At 54.4% G+C, this 21,749-nt stretch overlaps 2 protein-coding genes across 2 annotated transcripts; one reads left to right on the top strand and one right to left on the bottom strand.

Moving 5' to 3' along the window:
* Positions 1-7,955: 7,955 nt before the first annotated feature.
* MAS1 (MAS1 proto-oncogene, G protein-coupled receptor) lies at positions 7,956-8,912 on the top strand. The gene has a single exon (XM_037518796.1). The coding sequence runs from the start codon at positions 7,956-7,958 to the stop codon at positions 8,910-8,912; it is 957 nt and encodes a 318-aa protein (XP_037374693.1).
* An 11,913-nt stretch (positions 8,913-20,825) lies between these two features.
* Positions 20,826-21,442, bottom strand: LOC119253500 (U6 snRNA-associated Sm-like protein LSm3). Its single transcript, XM_037521023.2, has one exon. It carries the CDS (start codon positions 21,433-21,435, stop codon positions 21,127-21,129), a length of 309 nt encoding a protein of 102 aa, XP_037376920.1. The 5' UTR covers positions 21,436-21,442; the 3' UTR covers positions 20,826-21,126.
* Positions 21,443-21,749: the final 307 nt, after the last annotated feature.

Below are 21,749 nucleotides of genomic sequence, written 5' to 3' on the forward strand. Positions count from 1 at the left end.
GAGGCTGGTGAGTGACAAGCACACTTCTGCTGTTTGTCTGATGAGCGGATTCCTGAATTTTCCCTTTGGCATCAGTCATCACCACCTAATCACCACCCTCCCCGGCCAGCAGCAGCCCCTGTGTGTTCACCATGGCGGTTGGTGCCTCCATTTCACAGAAGAATGGGGGACAGAGACAGGGTTTCTGAGAACAGCTCCTCCCTCCTTGTTTTGGCATCATTATGAGTTTGGCATTGGGTCGATAGTACCTTAATACAAAAAAAATATGTTCTGTAATAAATAATAACCAAATAAATAAACAAATCCACCCTTTAGCACACAAAAAGTCCATCTTTTGAGGCTTTTCATAATTACTGGCATCTGAGTTGATTGTGGCCATGGCTTTTGCTGCTATTCAGGCATTAAATGTCCCAGAAGGTGTCCAGTCTCATGCAAGGCTGAGTGACCGTCACACAGAGACAAACTGTTGACACAGAACCGGCGTGGGGAGGAGACAGTGCGGGCTGGGGCCCTGGCTGTCAAAGGCTCTGCTCTGGGTTGCTGCTTACTAAACAGGAAATCTCAGCGAGTCGCGGGGTAGGGTCGCCCCTGTAAGACATCGGGGGGCTTGCAGTATCTACACCATCGCTTCAGCCGCTGACCCTCAAGGAGCAGCAGATACTCGCAGGCAGACTTGCAAGGGCAAGGAATGATCTTAAGAAAATTCCAATCTGTTTCCTTTTTTGCTCGTCTATAGAATCCCCTCATTTCTGGGAGAGAAGAATTTGTAACACATATGACAAAGTGTTATATTGATGAAGAATTCTTGCAATTCAGTCAAAGCCATGGGCAAAGAACCTGAGAAAAGAAGCCATCCGAGAAGAAACGCAAGTGGCCACTAACGTGGAAGAAGAGCGGACGCCTTAGCAGTGCGGGGAAGCAACCCAAACGGGGCACCTCTGCATCACTTACCACATTCGGAACAGTTGAAAGATGGAGACGTTGTGGGAGAAGAGAAATGTATATTTTGTTGAAGTCAGTGTAACTGGCAAAGCTTCTTGGAGACGATTTGTTAGCATGCTTTGAAATCTTGAAAAATCTGTATACCCCTCGGTGTAGCAACTCTACTTTTAGAAACATGTCCCAGGAAGATAACTAAAGATGTGCACAAAATTTGCATCTTAGCAAGTTCATACAGTGCTTGGCTTAAAAAAAAAAAAAAAAATGGTGAAAAATGAGAAGCAACCCATATGGCCAAGGTTAGAGGACTGTTAAAAATAAATCATGGTAACATCCACATAGCGACTCCTCATAGCGACAGAAAAAAAGTTTACAACAAGATATTGAGTGGAAAAAAGCAAGATACCAAAATGGACTATAAATGTAATCTCAATTTTAAAAAAGAGCGTGCTTGAGACTTTGAAAAAAGACTTACTGGAAAAATCTCCCAATGCTAAATCAGGTTAATTTTGAGTAATGGTTTTATGTGTGATTTTTTTTCCCACTGAATTTTCCAAATTTTCTTCAATGGACACATACCATTTTATAGTTAGGAAAAAAAAGCAATGAAAAGACTCAAAGTAGCCCCATTTTGTGTTAAGATTAAATGGAATATAAAATGAGCCCGTTGGGGTGAGCATTTTTTCAGTGATGAGAATTTGGGGACGGCAGGGGAGTGAATTAAATAAAAAAAGGCCTGTAAGGCAGGAAATACGATGCCTTCAAGTCCATAAATAGGAAGGATTAACAGTAATTAGATTGAAACAGGTACCAGGGAGGCGTGAAAAGGTGCGAGGCTGGGGATATATGGGGAGAACCGGGTAAGACTCAGGTGCCCCCAGCTGCCAGGTTCCCCCAAGTGGCTCATGAAATGCCTCCGGCCTCACCGTCTGTCCGGCTTCCACTGAGTGGCCTGGAAAAGGAGGGCTGTGGTCAGACCCGTGGTTTCCAGACAGTTCTTGAAAGTGGGAGCCTGGCTCAGCTTTCAGATGGAAGCCGGGGGCCCTGGATCCCTGCCCCAGCTGGCTCTGGGAGGAGGACCCCCACCCCCACGGAGTTCAGGGAGCACCAGGAGTGCAAGGGAGCACCAGGCACTGGCTAGGTGAGCAAAGGAGCCTGTGGGGCCACGTGTGACGAGTGACGCTGACCTTGGCCTGCCGTGACCCGAGTTCCTCCCTGTCCCGCAGGGCAGCCCCGTGCTCTCGGCCCCCAGCTGACGGAGGCCAGCAGCTGAGGGCAGGCACAGGCACCCTGAAGTCCCCACGGAGGCATCCTGGTGCTCAGCGGACTGCTTGCTCCCCAGGGGTTCCTTTAGACCCGCCGTAGTGCTCCCCAGGGTGCCTCCTCCGCTGCCCCCTGTGCTGAGCCACCGTGAGCTTCCACTGCTGATCTCAGGGTCACTGACCACACTGGGGCACGGAGGGCTGCTGGGATGAGCTCTGCTGCCCCCCGCTGCGCGCCTGGCAGAGCACCATGGGCCTGGAACATGGGGGCGCGGAGGGCCCCGCAGTGGTGAACCCCGGAGCTCTGCGGTGCCGCCGCTATGCCCTCCCTCCTGAGGATGCAGCTGTGGAGGCACCAAAGCAAATGGTTCCCAACCAGGTGGTTTTGTCAGCGAGACTCTCCTCCCCTGCCCAACCTCAGAGCTCCTGGGGTCCCGCGGGAGAGGAACGCACAAGCCGCCAAGGGGCCGGGGAGGAAGGGGCTGCGGGCACGTCCCAGGCGCTTCTCGCCACCTGCTGTTTCGTCTGAGGGACCGGAGTCCAGGTGGTCTGACGAGCTGGACAGGTACATTTTTAGCAACGTGTTCGTTGAAACGGAGCTGATCTCCAGCGGGAGCAATCGGGAAAGTTGTTACTCAGGAGAATCGGTTTTCAGAGAGGTTTTCCTTCCATCCCCATGACGCGTGGTCAGAGCTTGCCCGTCATGAGAGTCACGCGCCCCCGGGAAGGCTCCTCACGGCCTGGGCTCACCTGGGCTTCCGGGCTTCGCTTCCCCGGGGCACCGAGTGCCTTTTCAGGACCGTGGCATTGGGCTTCATTTCTGGGAATAACCCAGCACATGTTGAGTGTCTGCCGTGTGTCCAGCGCTGGCAATCCAGACAAGAAGGCGGCAAGCCCTGTTCAGGAGCTTGTGGCTTGGTGGGCAGATGTGCCTGTACGTCTGCCCCGGGGAAGACGGTCACAGCTCTGAGGCGATGGCGGAATGCCTCAGAGTGCGGGGGAGGGCTGGGCGCGGCCCGGGCGGCGGCGTGAGCAGCTGGGAAAGATGGGCCGGAGCAGGAAACAACTGGCAGTGAGGACACCCGGCCAGTGTCTAGGCCAGAGGCAGGGCACGGAGGGGGAGCCCCTGGCTTGGGTGGCTTCCGCACTTGAAATTCACAGTCAGCCAATGCGCCATGATGATTAATGTTCTAAAGGTTTCCCGTCTGTGTCTTAGGAAGTTCTGCTTATTAAGCATGCAGGCCCTCAGGAGATGAGCTCACCTGCAATCTGCCCTGTGACTATCTTCCGGAAGGTTCTCACATCCCCACTAACTGACTTCGTTCTTTTCCTCTCTCTCAGCTCCTGCCTCTGCTCCCAAGCTCAGTCACCAGCCGCTCATCTGCCAGCCTCGTCAGGTGGGAAACTCAGCCCGTGGGCGCTCCCCTCTCCTGCCCTCTGCCCCCCATTCATGGTCACCAAGGCCTGGGGGTCTTCTTGGAATTGTCTAGAATCCTCTCGCCTTTGGCCATTATCCTAGTTGTTCTTTCTCCCCAGGACTGTTTACTATTCCAACAGCCCCTTTGCCTCATCCACTGTCCCTGCCAGGCAGCCTTTGGGTGCACCCAGGCTCGCCCGCCTGCAGCTCAGCTCAGGCTAACCCCACCCACCACGTGCGCCAAGACTGTTACCGGCTCCCGAGTGCAGATGGCAGTGCGTGTCAGACCGTGGTCCATGATCCACCTGCATCAAAATTCTCTGAGCCGCGATAATTCAGATTCTAGGGCCCCACTTTCATGAAACAGTGGGAGCCCCAGAGTTTGCATTTTAAATAAGCAACCCCAGGTAATTTTTAAGCACAAAAGTTGGTGAAGCATAGTCTGTAAAATAAGCCTGACATTTAATGAGGCATCATAACCAGGCCCAGGCGTCCATCTGTCTGTCTGTTCATTTTCTGGTAAAGCCGTCCCTCTACCCAAGGTCACCAGACTCCTCTGGCCCCACCATGCACATCCTGCCCCTCAGGCCTCCATCCATCTGGTCTCTTTCCATAAAAGGTCCTTCTCTTCCTTGGACAACCGACTCCTATGGACCCTTCAAAGCCCAGCCCCGCAAAGCCTTGCTCAAAACCTGAGACATTGCTTTCTGCACGTGCCTGCCCTGTGTGGCCAAGCTCTCCTTCACCCATTTCTGAGACATTGGGCAGGGGATTGTGTCTTACCAATTTCTTTGTTCTTTACTCTTAGCTCAGTGGAACAAGTGTTCCTTTTCTCAGACCATAGAGATGGCCTATCTTCAGAAAGCATATTTGGTTTCTTTGGTTTGACTTTAAAAGAAAAATGCAATTTGATCTGATGTGTGACATGCGTTTCCTGATTGATTTTTGTGAGAGGATTTAGAAACTTTGGGGCAAGGAAGAAAAGTTGACTAGAAATAGGAAGTGGTGCGGAAGGAAGCTCTGGTACCGGCTGTTTAAGGGATGAGTCAGGTGGAAGCAGTGGGCGGTGGATTCAGGGCAGAGGCTTGGAAGGGAAGAGCAAAGCAAGCAAAAGGAGGGGGACAGACCAGGAGAGCTCTTCTGCAGGGGCAGGAGCTGGCACTGGGAGGCAGTGTGGCCTGTGGGGGTGTATCTGGGGCACAACACTGTTCTTATCAATTTTTTTTTTAAGATTTATTTTATTTATATAAGAACCAGGGTACAGGCCAGATGCACGGGAGGGTGAGAGGATTCACCAGAGACAGAGCAGGGAGCAGAATAGGCAGGCGGATGAAATACACTGCTGAGGGGAGCAGCGGGTGAGACAGGAGAGATCTGCTCACCATGTGGGTTGCTCTGAGGCCAGCGGGGATCGAACTGGCACTGCAGAGGCTGCGGACAGCTTCACAGCGCTGTGCTCAACCGCCTGCGCTACCAGGGAGGCTCCTGTTCTTGTCAATTTTCTTAAAAATTCTTACTAGGTCCCAATTTTGTGTTTCTACTCAGTGATTGAGGGATGTCCTTAAAATATGAGAACCTCTGACTTCTTTGGATGAGCTGCTCTGGCTTTCCAATGGCTGAGTCCCTTACTGCCCCGTAGGGGCGTCACTGCCCTGCGTGGCTGATAAGCACGTGGCTGGTCTGAAGCCAGAGGGGCCCTAAGAGTCAAAACACGCAGGACTTTGGGCCTCTCTGGTGGTGCAAGGGGATAAGTCTCAGCAGTATCAAGCTATCGCCAGCCACTGCGGCACAAGTTTGATCCCCGGCCAGGGAGCTACCCACATGGTGCTGTAGACCTCTCCTGTCTCCCCACTGCTCCCCTCAACAGTGGATTTTAGTTGATCCACCTGTTCTGTTCCCCACTCTGTGTCTGATGAATCCTCTCACCCCCGTACCTCTGGCCTACACCCCAGTTCTTGTATGCATACATAAATAAAAATGAGTCTTTAAATAAAAGCATGCAGGAATTCGAACACTTTAGTGAAAAAAAGAAGGTAAAATAGCTCATGAATTTTTTATATTGATTACATATTGAAATGATATTTTGAATACATTGGGTTAAATAAAATATGCTATTCAATTTATTTCATCTGCTTCGTTTTACTTTTTTTTATACATGGCTTCTAGAAAGACTTGAGTCACAGATGTGGCTCCAAACATGTCTATCAGACAGCGTCCCTCCAGACTTCTCACCCGCTTGTACTCCAGCTGATTCTTCTTACTCTTTGTTTTTAAAAAATTTGTTCAGTGTTTATTTATCAAGAGAAACTATGCCTTAGCCCAAATATTCATTTTCTTTTTAAAAAAGATTTATTTTACTTATTTATGCATATAAGAACTGGGGTGTGCAGGGGGGAGGGTGAGAGGATTCTCCAGAGACAGAGTGGGGAGCAGAACAGGTGGATCTACTGAAATACTGCAGTGGCTGGCAATAGCTTCATAGTGCTGAGACTTAACCCCTTGCACCACCAGGGACTTAACCCCTTGCACCACCTTGCACTTAACCCCTTGCACCCCCAAATATTCATTTTCATAGATCAGGAACACAGGTCAGAGACAAACTCCTGTGGATATCGTGTCAAAGAAATTCTGTGTTCCAAGATCCCTCTGCATTCTGAAAGATGCCACCCACCTTCCTCATCACCCCAAAGTCTTCCCTGCAGTCACGATTTCTGGAGAGACCTGCACATGCCTCTTTCCTGGTTCATCAGAGCAAACTTAGAGAAAGCCGACCCCCAGGGCCACTGTGAATGCGCTAGGTGTGTGACATCGCTGAAGGCCTTGCATCTGAGGTTTCGTCAAAGCCCTGGAAGTCAGGATAGTTCAAGGTCCCTCTACTCCTGCTTCTTCCTCTACCCCTACCTCCACCCCACCACCCCTCCCCCTGACCACCCCCCTCCCATCCCCCCTCTTCTCCATTCTTCTACCTTCATGCTGGGGCTCCCGGTCTCCGGCGCTGCTGGGGTCCTCAGGAAAGGGCTCTTGCCTCCTGCCCACCATCTGTCGTCTCTCTGGTGACCTCTCTTTTCTCCTCACTCCACTGGCTGCCGGTGTCCATCCTCACAACCGCTCCCTGCTTCTGGCTTCGATGCCCCAACCCCACCCCTGCTTGCACCAGCCTGGTTTCGTCTAACCCTTTTCTCTCGGTGCTGGAGGCAGCGCACCAGGTCTGAAGTGACAGCGCACCAGGTCTTGTCTTGGCAACTTCCTGCCTAGGGAGCAGAGAGCTGCTCTGAGAAGCTGTACAAAATGAAAGGCTTGAACAGGCAGAAGCAGGGAAGACAAGGGAAGAGGGAATCAGATCAGGCTTCGGTAACCTACGCAGAGTGGGGAATGGAAAAGGTCTGGCCGATGACCTCAGCTTCGTTTGGGGCATGGGAAAGATGAGCTCTTCGGTGCTGGCCAGGACATCCCACGCTGGCCAGGACATCCCACGCTGGCCACCAGGACCACGTGCCTGGGAGAGTTGAAACTGCAGTCAGGTGAGGTGTTCAGTCCCCTGGGCTGGCTCCAGGGCCTCTGCTTGGGGACAGCTGTTTCCTTTGTGAAAGTGTATTTGCTCTGCGGCAGGAAGAGGTGGGCTGTGCATTTATTTGTTGTGTCATTTCTAAAGCGTGAGGGAAAAGTTTCTGAGAACCTTTGCTTTGCAGCCTTGAAGAGTTCGTGTTTGGGTTGTTTTCAGGCTGGGGCTTTGCTGACTGTCCATCCACGGGGTTTTCCTGGCGCAGGCCTCTGCCGGGCGGTGGCTCCTTCCGCTCGCCATCTGTTCCAGGGGTGGGGCTGGCTCGCGGGCATACCTGGTCTGAGTAGGCGCCAGCTTTGTCACCGACATCGGGAACACGGGACAGAAATGCCTCCTCATTGTCTGCGCTTTCAAAAACACGGTTACAATATTGAAGAGCAGGTACCAGTCGCTGACGGCACTTTATGCATTAAAATATGACGGTGGCCTGCCAAACCTGACTTCTGTCACGGTGTTTTAATGCGATGAACCCGGTCCCTGGGGTCAGCAGCGGAGGCACAGAAAGTGTGGACCAGACACTAGACTCCCGGAATTCTGACTTCTCTGTGGTGCTGAACCACAAGCAGCTAATAATACAGAACTGGGAGGTGTTGGGGGGCAGGCCTTAACCCCCTACCCTTTCTGGGGGAAACATCTAATTTTATCCCTATCAGGGGAGCTGATTAAACTTTTTTTTAATCAATGAAAGCTACAATGCACAGCTCAAATTCCTCCATGTTCCTGTGTTTTAAACTTATTTCCAGAGTCGTCCCCAGAGCCCCAGCCGAGGCCCTTCATGGACGGGGCCAACGCGACCCTCCCCAACGCCTCCAGCGGCCAGAACGCCTCTGACTGGAACCCCCGCGGGGACATTCCCGTCGTGCACTGGGCGATCATGACCATCTCCCCCGTGGGCTTCGTGGAGAACGGGGTCCTCCTCTGGTTCCTCTGCTTCCGGATGAGGAGAAACCCCTTCACGGTCTATATCACTCACCTGTCGATTGCTGACATCTCCCTGCTCTTCTGTATCTTCATTCTGTCCGTGGACTACGCTTTCCAGATCGAGCTCACTTCCGGCTACTATACCATCGTCACCTTATCGGTGACTTTTCTGTTTGGCTACAACACGGGCCTCTACCTGCTGACGGCCATCAGCGTGGAGAGGTGCCTGTCCGTCCTGTACCCCATCTGGTACCGGTGCCATCGCCCCAAGCACCAGTCGGCCTGCGTCTGTGCGCTGCTGTGGGCACTGTCCTGCCTGGTGACCACCATGGAGTATGTCAAGTGCATCGACCACGAGGAGCAGAGCCCCTCGCGCGGGGACTGCCGGGCGGTGATCGTCTTCATCGGCGTCCTGAGCTTCCTGGTCTTCACGCCGCTCATGCTGGTGTCCAGCACCGTCCTGGTGGTGAAGATCCGGAGGAACACGTGGGCCTCCCACTCCTCGAAGCTGTACCTGGTCATCACGGTGACCATCGTCATCTTCCTCATCTGCGCCATGCCCATGCGGCTCCTCTACCTGCTGTACTACGAGTACTGGGCCACCTTCCGGAGCCTGCACCACGTCTCCCTCCTCTTCTCCACCATCAACAGCAGCGCCAACCCCTTTATCTACTTCTTCGTGGGCAGCAGTAAGAAGAAGCGGTTCAAGGAGTCCCTGAAAGTGGTGCTGACCAGGGCTTTCAAGGACGAGACGCAGCCCAGACGGCAGGACGATGGCGAGAACGCCACGGCCATCGAGACTGTGGTCTGAGCCTGGGCCCGTGGGCGCAGAGCCCCTGCCTTGTGCTCGGAGCACGCCTTAGCTTTCTCCCCCGTGTGGCCAGGACACCCACCCCCGTGCATGAGATGCTCGTCCACACTGAGATTGTCCTCTTGTGTGTCGCTTCTGGAAATGCTCACATGCGTGTCAAGCGCTGTCCTGTCCGTGCCCACCAAACAATCTTCCCGCCACTCAGCCCTCCCAGGGCCATTTTCCACCAGGGAGAAGAAGGACGCTGCCAGGGAGGCTGAGACCGCGCACGGAACAGGTGAAAGTATTTTTGGAATTTGGGGAGGAGGCCCCAGGGAGCCCGGTGACCGTGGGTGTGGGAGTGAGGCTGTCTTGGGCTGCGCCAGCGAGCGCTTCCCCCCAGCCTCGTGTCCCACCTGCAAAGCGCTCGCTGGCCCGTGGCTGATGGAGGAAGAAAAGCAGCCAGGTGCTGGCATGGTGCCCAGGCACAGTGACATCTGAGTCTCCCACTCTGTTAGGTGGGAGATGCATGCACACGCACGTGCATGAGCACACGCACCCCCCCCCACACACACGGCTCCATCAGAACAGAACTGAGCTGGACATGCGAAGACCTGTGGAGAGGCTGCAGGCCTCACGCTGCCCACCCCGGTTCCGGCTGAACATCACCGGGCGAGCAGCACGGGCCCTGCAGGAGCTGCCTGTGGGCTCCTCTCGTGGAGGCTCCTGCAAGGAACATTTGCTTTGAATGCACTTGAGACACCTTTTCATGAACAGGATTCAACTCACAGGTTACGAGGTGACTGTGCTTTGGGGTGTCCCCCCCTTGTGAAGTGCCTGGTTATTGACGATGGGTGTTTCCCCTGCACCAGGCACAGGGCTCTGACCTCTGGGCCCCTCTCCTTCTGGGCCTTTCCTTGTGTCGTCCTGGGAGGGGCGGCGGGAAGGGCTGGGAGGGAGCCTGGGATTTTCCTCAGGAGCCCCTTTGCTGAGAGTTTCCTCAGCCTCTGTGCTGGGTGCTCGCCGGCCACACCCAGTGTCTTTGGACAGGAGGTCTGGGATTAGGTAGGAAGCCCCTCGGCCTGTCCATTACATTGCTGGCCCCTCTGGGGTGTCCAGGAAAGTGGCCCTTCTTCCTGCAGCTCTTGGGGTAAAATATTCAAATCCACCGAATAGCTCATTGTGGTGAGTTTAACCATTTGTCTCTGAAGGGTCAGAGAGGCTGTGATGAAATGATTCTCGGTGCCACCTGCTCTTCCCCACCCTCCTTTGGAAGGAAACACTCCCGTCTCCACAGGGGCAACTCTGCAGGGGAACCAGGAGCGTCTCCCAGCGGAGAGCTCGGGGGCGGTGGGCCGTCGGTGGGGATGATCTGATTCAGACGCCAGCAGCTCGCTTCCAGGAGCCCAGATGGGCACGGGGCGATGGCATTTAGAATGATCTTGTCTTTTGATTGAAAACAGAGCCTCTTCCCTGGAAAGGGACGGAATCCAGAGATCAGAATGGCACCTCTGTTGCCCTCGGCCCGAGGCGTCGCTGCTCAGGGTTAGCGAGAAAGGGACCTGCCTCGTCCATCTCCTCCCCAGGGTGCTTGGTCTCGAGTGGACCCAAAGGAATCTTCACTGGAGGAAGATCCAGGAACCCACAGGAAGCCCCGACGTACTGTCCTTCTGCAGACAAGGTGGGATGAGCTCCGAGACGACACTGCTTGGTCCTTTCATGGGATCCTGTCCCTCACGGACGCTGGCATCTGTCTGGCCGTGTGGTGACCCCTCTCTCCCCGGGCCCCTCCCCAAAAGTGAACTATAAGTTTAAAACGAGAAACACGCAAAAGCAGGTGAAGATGCAAACGTGGAGCGCAGGCTGCATAATGCACCCCCAGGCATTTGGACAATTAATTTTCTCCGGCAAGGGAGTAGGCGCCTTCCCGAGACACCCTGGGCTCAGGGAGCAGGTTGCCGGGACACAGTGCCCGTCCGTGGTGAGGGTGGGTCTGCACTTTTGTGCCCAGTGGCCCGGGTGGCCTCTGCAGAACTCCCCGGGCCAAGCGAGGCCCAGACGGAGCTGCGGAACCTGCCCGCGGCTGCCGCACCAAGCACCGACATTCCACGTGGGGTATAAGCACCGTCCCGCGGCAGGTGGGAGGAAGGTGACCTCACGGGAAGCTCTCCTGGAGGTGCTTTAAGGCAGGGAGGACTCAAAGGACTAAGAAGGGAGGAGGGAGGCCAGGCAGACGGTGAAGGGAGCGTGTGGCCGCACGGGAGAGCAGGCCCGCGCCTGTCGCCTCTGCGGTGGCCGGGGAAGTGGGCCTTCAAGGCACCTGCGGTTCTGCGTGCCACCCTCGTCTCCCCTGTCACCGTGCCCGTGTCTGCAGTCCCTGGACCTGGCTGCCAGGCCTGTCCTGCACCCCTGGCATCAGCCCCCGGCCTGTCCACGGGTGCCCTCGGCCTCCCCGTCCTCAAGTCCTCCCCTGGTCTCCATCTCCGAGCTGCCTCCTGTCACCCTCTGCTCCCCTTTTTTCTGAGCCTTGGATCCAGGTTCAGAAAAATACCCAGGAGGGTGCAGAGACGGCGCAGAGGCCCGGCTGCTGAGTGCGGGAAACTGGCCCTCTCGGGCTGACGGGAAGGAGATGAGACGGAGTGGCGGGCGGGGCCGCGAGCGGGAACTGGAGGGGAGCCCGGCTGAGACCCCGGCAGCCTCGTCCCAGCTACTCTGAAAATGAATCGCACCGTGGCACGGGCCGTTCTCTTGTCCTTCCCGCCGCCGCCCCTCCTGCCCTCTCGCCCTGGCGGTCCCTCCCTCTGCGTCACGCCTCCATGTGCTCGGGCCCCGTGTCCCCGCACCCTCGCCGTCGTGCAGGGCTCCCTGTCCCTTGCTGGCCAGCCCCGGCCTGGGCCATTTGCCTCCATCCAAACCAGGGGCACATTCCAGGTCCTACAAACTGTTCCTTGTCACCGCCCGGAGGGCGCCCTCCCAGCCCTTGGGGGCTCTTCCAAGCTCCTTCCTCTCCCCAGATGTCCTGACACCCTCCCCGTCATTGTGCCCCTCTCGTGACCTGGCTTCCTACACCAACGAGCTGGGCAGAGAGCCTCCCTCCAGCCCAGGATGACCCGCCCCCTCTGCTCCTTTCCTCCTTTTTGAAGATTTTTTTCCTCGTCCAAATTTCTGTTCTCCCAGCAACCAGATGACCACTTCACCCTCATATCAACAACCACAACTCTCTTTTTAAAAATGATTTATTTTTATTTATTTATGCATACAAGAGCTGGGGTGTAGTCCTGGGTGTGGGGAGTGAGAGGATTCTCAGAGACAGAGTGGGGAACAGAACAGGTGGATCTCCTGAAACACACTGCTGAGGGGAGCAGCGGGGAGACAGGAGAGGTCTGCTGTGCTCTGTGGGTAGCTCCCTGGACAGGGATTGAACTTGTGCTGCAGAAGCTGCGGACAGGGAGGGCCCCAAATTCTTTTTTTAAAGATTTATTTATTTATGCATACAAGAACTGGGGTACAGACCAGAGGTGTTGGGGGTGAGGGGATTCACCAGGAACAGAGTGGGGAACAGATTAGGGTGATGAAATACCTGGTCCTATGGGGCCCTGCAGGGTCTATGTGCTCTGGGCCCGGGGATGCGCTGCCCCTTCGGCCATCTTCCAGAGTGATGTGGCCGCCTCCAGCCACTCAGCTCCTTGCAATGCCGGGAAAATACCCCTCCGCAGGCCCACGTTCCCTCTGGTGGCTCTTGATGGCCGCCCCTCCCCCCCACCCTGCTGCTCCCCTCCCCACTGGCTGAGTCCTCCCGGCTCCTCCACCGTTAAGTTGCACAGGTTGTGCCAGTCTGCTCGGCTCCGCAGGCAGAGGAGACACGCAGGCGGGCTCCGCTCCTCTCACGGCGCGGCCGTCCTGGAAGGGCAGGTGCTCCTTGCCGGCCACGCTGACGAATCCGGTGTCCCCTCCCTGCGTGTCCACAGGCCCAACTTGCTCCCAACTCTAAAGGAAAAAACAAACTACCCCAAAGTCACTCCCCGCACCCTGCTCAGCTCCCACCCGGTGGCTGTGGGCACAGCTAAGTTCCCCCCAACCGAGAAGGCAGCTTGAGTGCGAAGAACAACGCGGACACACCCGCCATCACACTGGCGGCTCAGGAAGGGCAGCTCCCGCGCAGGGTTGGGCGCCCGGGCCAGCGGGGACTCTGGCAGAGCAGCTCCCACCCTCCCAGGGGCCTCCTTACACCTGCCTAGCACGGGCAAGACCAGCAGCAACAGCGCCAGGTGACAGGGGCACGTGCCACGCGCCGGTTGGCTCCGCTGCGTGGGCCGCAAGCCCAGACCAGGGCACGGCTGTCCTCAGGGCTGGCCCGAGGGGGCGTCCGCACCCGGCCGGCTCGCTCGGCTTCCCGCGCCAGCTCTCGCCCCCCTTCACAGACAGCCCTCTGGGAAGTCTCTCCACACTCACCGCCCGTACTTCTCACCACAGTTCACCCCCCACAGCTCCCCCGGGGGCGTCCACCTTATGGCCATATTGAAATCGGCCGGCGAGGGGGCTTCTGCGTCGCCACACCGGGGGAGTCTTTTCTCCAGCCACGCACTGGCCCTGCTCTTCCTGGAAGTGCCTGGGCTGGGTTTCTATTCAGCCGCTTTCTCCGCTCCTATGTGGGGTCTTCTCCCTTCCCGCTCTCCCCGCTGCTCCCCTAAATGGCCGTGTTTTCCAGCCTCAGTGGCGGGGCCTCTGCTCTCCCACCCCATCTCCTGACCCACGACGGTCACTTTCTAATGACCCTCAAGCCTGTGCTGCCCGACCGGCGCTCTGTGCTGGGCTCGCCCCGAGCACCCACCAGCCGCGGGACGTCTACACTGGGTGCCCTGCAGCCTCCCAGGCGCACCATGTCCCTTTCTCAGAGAAGACCCCTCTACCTCCAGCTCCCCCATCTCCTTCCGGGAGCCCGAGTGGCTGGGTGGCCCCTTGGACTTTTCCTTCCCAGGCTTTCGACATCTCTTTCCGCCCTCACCGCCAGCTGATGGCCGGGTTCCCTTCTCAGAGCCCACGTCATGGCTGCCGATGGCGCGGCCTCCCTCTGCGCCACATCACGAACACGAGCACGTTACTCGGGCACCGCCGCCCCCATCAGCTTTAGTCCAGAACAAGAGAGGGTGGAATGTTCAGGAAGGATGGTCTGCACCTGTGCGCCGCCCCACCCCACCCGCCCCGTCCCCTGCGGATGGTCTTGTTGGCTCCAGTCAGTGGACAGCCCAGGGTCCCTGTGCGGGGCAGGCGGGTTCGGGCTGGGCGGCTGCCTTGGCAGAGCTGCGTGAGCAGCACCAGGCCGAGCCTCACGGGCGTGCTACAGTCTCACTACTGAGGAAATGATTCCTTTGGGTTACGTTTTGGCTTTTTACTCGTTCCCTTGTAAAATTACCAACTACACGCAGAAGGGACGGCCCGTCGAGGCATGGACAACGCTCCCTGTTCTCTTGCTCGTGGAAAGGAGCTTGGCAGGCTAGACACCCCGGTGTTAAGGCTGCCGAATCTGGGGGAGCAGCGTGGGGGCTGGGGTCACAGACAGGAGGAGGGGGGAGTCATAAAACACTTTTATTTCACCTCGGCTCCCTAACATTAGATTGTGGGGGGGTAAAAGTCTCCAAGTCGAGAAATCATTGATCACCTCCCGCGTCACGCGCAGCGCTGGTGCCCTCCCGTGTGAATCCCTGCTTCGTGTGACGCTCTTTCCCGCCTCGGCATTTTCTGTTGGTCGTTCTCTTCGGTGCCTGAAGTCAGCACGAGCCAACTGGAGCGGACCGCGGGCTTAAATCAGCAGCTTTGCTGAATATCTGGGGTGCCGTGAAGTTGGTCAGAACCAAGGTGTGAGCACGGAGAGAACCACGGAACAGCAAAGGGGCAGGGCCAGAGCTGCCGGCGGCTGAGCCCAAGGAGCAGACCAAGGACGCGGTGAGCCGAGGGCTCCCCTGAAGAAGGGGATTCGTGCCCTTGGGAACACGGAAGTCCTCAGGTACTTTTGCAAGAATTATCCAATCTTCGATGCTGGACAATGATAACCACCAGAAGGGATGACAGGGGATGTTATATGCAACGTTAACAGAAAACCGTGCCCCAAAATAGCTCTTTTCGGTGACTTAAACCAACAGGAGATTGTCACTGTCAAGGGGTGATAAGACTCCGTTGGGGGCTTCTCAACTGCAGTCCCTGGCGGCTTCAGTGAGGGGCTAGTGGGTGGGGACAGCCGAGGCTGGACTGGGCGGGCATCCACGAGGGATGATGTGGTGGGGGGGTGGCTTGGGCCCAGCCAGAGAGGGTGTCCAGAGTCCCTGCCCATGGCAGCGGTGTTCTGAGAGGAACCCCCTAAGAATGAGCTCTTTAAAAGGCAAAAAAAAAAAAAAATCAGTAATTGATTTTATATTTGTTTAAGAGAATGTGGTTGAAATGACAATACATGTCCCTGTTTTACTGAGATGTAATTGACATACACTCCTGTAATCGCTTTCGGTGTACAACTCTACAGTAAGTTTTGATAACTACAAAATAAATTCTGTCATCATTTTACTTTTACCTTTCAAGACAATATACTAAGCATCCCCCGCCCCCCACACATATATCGTGGATTTTTGGCCTTCATCTTAATTAGAGTCCCTTTGGAAAAGGGGCTCCTCTTGCACTAATTTTTTATTTATTTATTTTTTATTTTTATTTATTTATACAAGCACTGGGTACAGTCAGAAGCGCGGGAGGGTGAGAGGATTCACCAGAGCCAGAGCGGGGAGCCGAGCACGCAGAAGGACCGAAGGACACTGCTGAGGGGAGCAGCGGGCGGCAGGAGGGGTCTGCGCGCCATGTGGGACCCTCCTCTGGTGGCCGGGGAGCAGCCGGGGATCGAACCGGCGCTGCAGAGGCTGCGGGCAGCTTCGCAACCCAGCGCTCAACCGCTGCGCCACCGGGAAGGTCCTGCACTGATTTTTAATGTGCACATAGGTGTGTTAACACAAAGAGTTGAGTTGTAAAGGCAGATGCAATGTGAATTATAGATTTTACCCTATAGAAGGTTAGTGATTCCCAGGGAGAAGCAGCACAGGCACACATGAAACATTCATTTCTGGAGGACCCCAAACCTGAGATGCAGCCCCCCATGCCCCCTCCTCCTTCCTGAGAACATATTCTTGGTTTCCAATTAACTAATGAGTTTTGAGTAAGGTAGACAGAGATTGTTCTCCAAGTAAGGGGTTTGGTTTGGGCGCCTCCATCTTGTGCTCTGTTCATCACACACAGAATGTGTATGTGACTCCTCCCTCTTCTCCAGTCGTCCGTGCCCCATAAATCTATAAATTCCAGATATATTTGTAATAAACAGTCTCAACAGATTGGGTGTGTCCTGCTGAGAATAGGACTGGTTCCTAAGCATAGCGTTTTTACAAAGCAGCCTCATTGGGGGTGACATCTCTGCAGGGAGCCTTGGCTGAGGTGATGTATTTCCCCCCCACACCCCCACCTGTATGGGAGGGGTGATTTAAAGGCCTGCTGCTAACACTCCCTTCCTGCGACCTCAGCCAACCCAGATGGAAATGCCTTATTACAGGGAGCAGGGAGGGGCACTTAGGAGGGGAAGACTAGGAGAAAGGTACTAACTGGCCATGCAAGAGTCAACAAGTGAATCTCTCTGAGCCTGTTATCTATTCTTGGTGATTTAGTTACAGCTCATCCAAAGCAGATCCCGAGGCAAGGATTTGGTGCAAGTGATTTGTTCAGGAGGTCTCCTGAGGAGCACGGGAGGGTGTGGGGAACCCAGAGAGAAAAGGAGGGGGTCTGTGATGACCAGAGTGGAGGGACCCTCGAGAGGTGCATTTACCCACCCGGGAACCACCCTCCTGGTGCTGAACCACTGCCTCCTACTCCTCACTGGTGGGGGTCACGCCTCGGGTGATGGTGCCTAGGCCTGTGGCTCTGCCTGTGCCCAGCACACCTGCCTCCTCATCATGGCTGCGGCATGGCCGTGATGAGAACACCTTGGCAGGGAGCCCCGGCATGTGCGGGATCTGCCTACAGGCTCCTTGAAACCCAGCAACCTGGGGGAGGGGGTGGCCCGGAGGGTGGGTTCTCACCTACACACTGACAACTGCAGAATGTGACCCAAAGCAGACCCAGTGTGAAGTGACAATGACAGGAGTTATTTACACCTGGGAAGGGAGAGTATTCACAGGCCGGTCCGTGCCAGAGGCCATCTGACGGACCCGCATAGTGTCCGCTGAGCAGACCGAGGCCCAAGCCAATGCCATATGTGGCAAGCTGGTGGCTTCTCTGAAGATTCCTTCCTCGCCAGTGGTTTAACTCCCAGAAGCCCAGCAGCATCACCAGTCGAAAGACCCGAAAGCCTTAGTTCTGTCCCTTCAGCCCTGCTTGGGGGGGAGAGTTTGGAAAGCCCCAACTTCCACCACCCCGCTGGCCATGAGCGCCACCCACTGGCCTGGAGGTGGCTCCTCACTGCTCCCCTTACAGCCTCAGGGTGTCTTCAGGGCTGACTGAGGCATCCTCTACCACTGCATAAAATCACCTGCTCTTACAAAGTCACTGTGCCAGCCAAGCGAAATGATGCAGGCTCATCAGCTCATCAGCCAGGAGGCTCCTCCTTGAAGGAGGAGAGGATGATGCTAAGTGACGTGGTGGTCACGGCCCCAAGGGACGGATCTGTGCAACTCCACTCCTCTGAGGGCTTAGAGACATCAATTGCAGAGGCAAAGTTGGAGGCTGGGTGTGAGGGCCTGGGGGCGGAGGGTGGGCGTGCCATGGGTCCAGAGCTTCAGTTTGGGAAGATGAAAACGTTCTGGAGATGGGTGGTGGGGACAGTCATGCAACAGCGTGAATGTGTTTAAGGCCACAAGCTGTACCCTGAAAAATGGTCAACATGGTAACTTTTATTTTTTATTATTTATTTATTTATTTTTAAAGATTAAGAATTAAGTTTTTTTTTAAAGATTTATTTATTTATTTATACAAGCACTGGGTACAGTCAGAAGCACAGGAGGGTGAGAGAATTCATCAGAGCCAGAGCGGGGAGCAGAGCAGGCAGACTGACGAAGCACACTGCTGAGGGGAGCAGCGGGTGTGGCAGGAGAGGTCGTCGTGCCATGTGGGACCCTCGCCGGCGGCCGGGGATTGAACTGACACTGCAGAGGCGGAGGCCAGCCTCGCAGCCCAGCGCTCAACTGCTGCACCACCAGTGGAGGCCCAATAACTTTTATTTTTAACCACAATAAAAATGTGGCTGGATCCCTTCCATTTTGCAAAAATAAGTAAACAAATATACTCCCTAGACTAAAAGTTAGGAACAAGTGCAATTAAGCTCTGACAGCCCTTTGTCCTCTCTCCCTCCACCCCTCCTGGAGATTAACTGTTCACGGGCTCCACCTGCATTCCTGGGAACTTGGAAAACTGTGTTACATCCCTAATAAAACGCATCAGAAACAAATGTCTGCTGGTGGCTGAAAAAACACACAGTGGGGGAAGGGGCCCTGGTCCCCGAGACCGGCCTTCTCGTGCTGGCAATGTGAGGCTCTACGTGTCCCTCCCATTCATTTGCCCCTTAGAAAATCTCAGCTCTCCCGCCATTTGGAGTGCTGGTTGTTTTGGGGAGCCTATGACACCGAGTCCTTTGATGGCCATCTGGAATGAACTCCTCTGTGCAAAGACATTTCTCCTGGTTCAGAGTTTGGCTTTCTGGGTACAAGTGAAAGTCTTTGTTGGGTTATAAAAACAATTCACTGTTAGATGTCAAGGCATGAGGTGTGCTTCTCGGCGAGCTGGGCAGGTCTGGCCTGGGGACGGGCGCCAGGCCCACAGGGCTGATGGCAGAGTGAGGACAGACGGCTTTGGGCACCCTGGGGACAGTCCCAGCTTCATCTCTGGAGGACATGAAGACAGGAGGCCAACTAGACAAAATCTCTCAGGATCTGGATTCCCAGTTGAGTGCAGGCCCCTCCCAGGCAGCCCTGGAGGGCCGGGCCAGCCAGGCCTGAGCCCCCTGAGCAGTCTGGGCGAGAGCACCGTGGACGAGCTGTACGTGAGCGAGTGTGCTGTGCGCCATCAACACTTTGTCTGCAGAAGCTAAGACTGAGCTGTGTAGGGTAAGTCAAGTGTCAGGCTTTTCTGTCCTCCCGCCGTCAGGATGGATGATGGATCTGCAGTCCTGAAGGCACGCCCAATGGCGGGCACCTGGAGTGGGGTGCGGGCATACGCAAGTGGGCACACCTGGGCTGAGAGACTGGGCTCATAAGGGCAGCGTCACAGGGACGCCAGCAGAGCAGAACAGCAGAGTGAAAGAGAAGCAGAGACCACGAGAGAAGGCCGGAGAGCCCAGAGAGGGTGAAGACTTGCTGGGGGCTGGGAGTCCTGCCAGCCTCCCGGCCCCGCGGCACCCCTGCCTGCCATGTGCCTGGTAAACCCAATAAAAGCCTGAAAAGCCACCGAGGGCTCCAGGACTCCTCCTTCACCCGTCTGCTCAGGTCAGAGATGCTGCTCCGTGCCATCCTGCCGCTACAAGCTGCATCATTTTCACATGTCATAAAAATTCTTTGTTTTTTTTCAAACATTCAAAAATGTGAAAGATTATTCTTAACGTGTAGGTGACGCAGACACCAGCGGTGTGTTCCTAGCAGCCCGCCCGGCGCCCACGAGGGGCGGCTGCGCGGAGACACGGCACCCCCTCAGCTGTTAACAAAGACGGGATGGCGCCTTGAGTGGTGACGCGAAATGGAACTGTCGGAAAGTGAAAGTCAGGTAGGGGATGGTCTCACTTGTCTGCGGAATATAAATAACCAAAAACATTGACTGGCGAAACAGAACAGACGATTCTGAAACTTAGTGAAGAATGTAACGGTTACGAGAGGGGATGGGGAGAAGAGGGGGTGCAGGGGCAGCCGGGGGAGGGCGAGTGAAGCAGGCGCCCACGGGGAGGAGGAAAGATGTACCCCAATGTTGTACAGACTGTAAACGACAGATACTTTAGTAAAAACAATTACTAAGGAAGAAAACCAAACAGGCGACCCCTTTGGTTCCCTCTGGTGACAGCTGCACTTTGCCACCTGGGGCTGGAATATTTTAGGGGTTTCTCTCCTGAGATGACCTTCAGTACGACCTCAACCATCCTGCTACCATCCTGACCTCGGGTGGCAAATCTTGGCTGTTTCCTGGACGTCTGACTTTGCCAAAGGACCAGTGGACGCCTGGACTTACACCGGATGGATGAAACTGGTGTAAATCTGAGAAGTTTCTTTTTTGGCAAATCAGACACTGATACTACAAATGAGGGAGAAATTTTCTGTGATTGCTAACATGGCTGTAAATATAATTCCAACTCGATGCCCAGGGACCGTTTAATCCAGTCCTACAGAACCATGTCTTGGGGCTTCAGAAGGAATGGCTGGAGCTTTTCAGAGCAGGAATGAAATGTTCACGCATTAAAACTCCTGTGGGGTGTTTAGAAGGATAATCTCACATATGGCTTTTGGGTACAGCTTGAATAAGCTCCAATTGCTAATAAGTTAAAAAACCAGAATGTTCCTAATAGCGGGTTGATCAGCTCTTACAAGCTTTGTACCATCACCATCTTAAACAAGGAACATAAGCCTTGTTCCAAGTGGTGGGGTAAATATTTCAGGGTACTGTTAATGCCAAGGTCATGACCACCCTGATTTATTGATGGATGCATTTGATTGAAAGGAGCCCTTTAGAATGATTTGCTCTAAGATCATGTGGAAAGCTAAAAACATTCCTTAAAACACATAAAACGAAAATAATGGCACAATGAGACATCACGGAAGCCCTTCAGCCTCCCGTGGTCCAGCTGGTATCGTGAACACTGGTGGGGCTGAGCGAGCACCTGGGTGCTCCCTGCCTTTCCCACATAGGTATTTTTTTTTTTAATAAAAAAGGGAACAAGTTTAATTTTACAAAAAAAAAAAAAACAAGTGTTTGAAAAAAACAACTGGAGCAAATTAACTCCTGAAAAGGTTTTCGGCCTTGTTGACCACATTTATTGGAAGGGTTGGAGAAAAATAAAAATGCCATTTAGCTTAAGAAATTGTGAGTTATCTGCAAATCAACACATTTCAGGAGTGGAAGAATCCTTGATCATTTCTTAATATCAAAATTTACGCAGGTGTCTCTGAGCATCTTCTACAGCTAAAGAGCAATCGCACAAAGTCTCCTATTTTCCACATGGGATAAATTCTTTGTTTCAGCCAACTCTCAATGGAGGGGCAACTAGAACAACACCATCTTCCCGGACAAAGAGCATCGGGATATTCCGTTTTGTTGATTTATAGATTTCTTCATATGTTTCCTCATCAATTTCTATAGTAGTTACAGTTTCTTCCACATCTCCCAATATCATATTTAAATGTTGATCATAAGCATGTAATCTGCCTCGAAGCTCTCTGTCATTTCTCATTTTCACATAAATTCGTTCATCCAAGCTGAGCCTAATGAGATCCAGGGGTTCTTCTACAGTGTTTGTAGTTTGTTGCTGGTCCACGTCGTCCGCCATGTTTCAAAAACCCACATAGGTATTTTTGAAGCACATTTGCATCCCCAAATCTTGCCTTTTATTTCTAGAATGTAGAGCAAGGGCATTTCCCACCGGAATTTCATTTCAAAAGGTTTCCGTTGGACACATGAGTAGGGAAAGCAATACTGGCGTTGCTGTGTGTCCCACCAGGAGGCCCGGCGCCGCCTCGTCCAGTCCTTTTCTCTGGGACTGTCCTGCAGCAAGGCAGAGGACGCTCGTGGACACCCTCTCCACTGGGACCCTCCGAGCATCGTCACTCTGACAGTCCCTCCTGCCTGCCTTGCTTGCCCTCA

This window comes from Talpa occidentalis, unplaced genomic scaffold (assembly GCF_014898055.3).
Source record: "Talpa occidentalis isolate TD23 unplaced genomic scaffold, MPIMG_talOcc4v2.1 talOcc4.2, whole genome shotgun sequence".
In the NCBI taxonomy this organism is placed as follows: domain Eukaryota; kingdom Metazoa; phylum Chordata; class Mammalia; order Eulipotyphla; family Talpidae; genus Talpa; species Talpa occidentalis.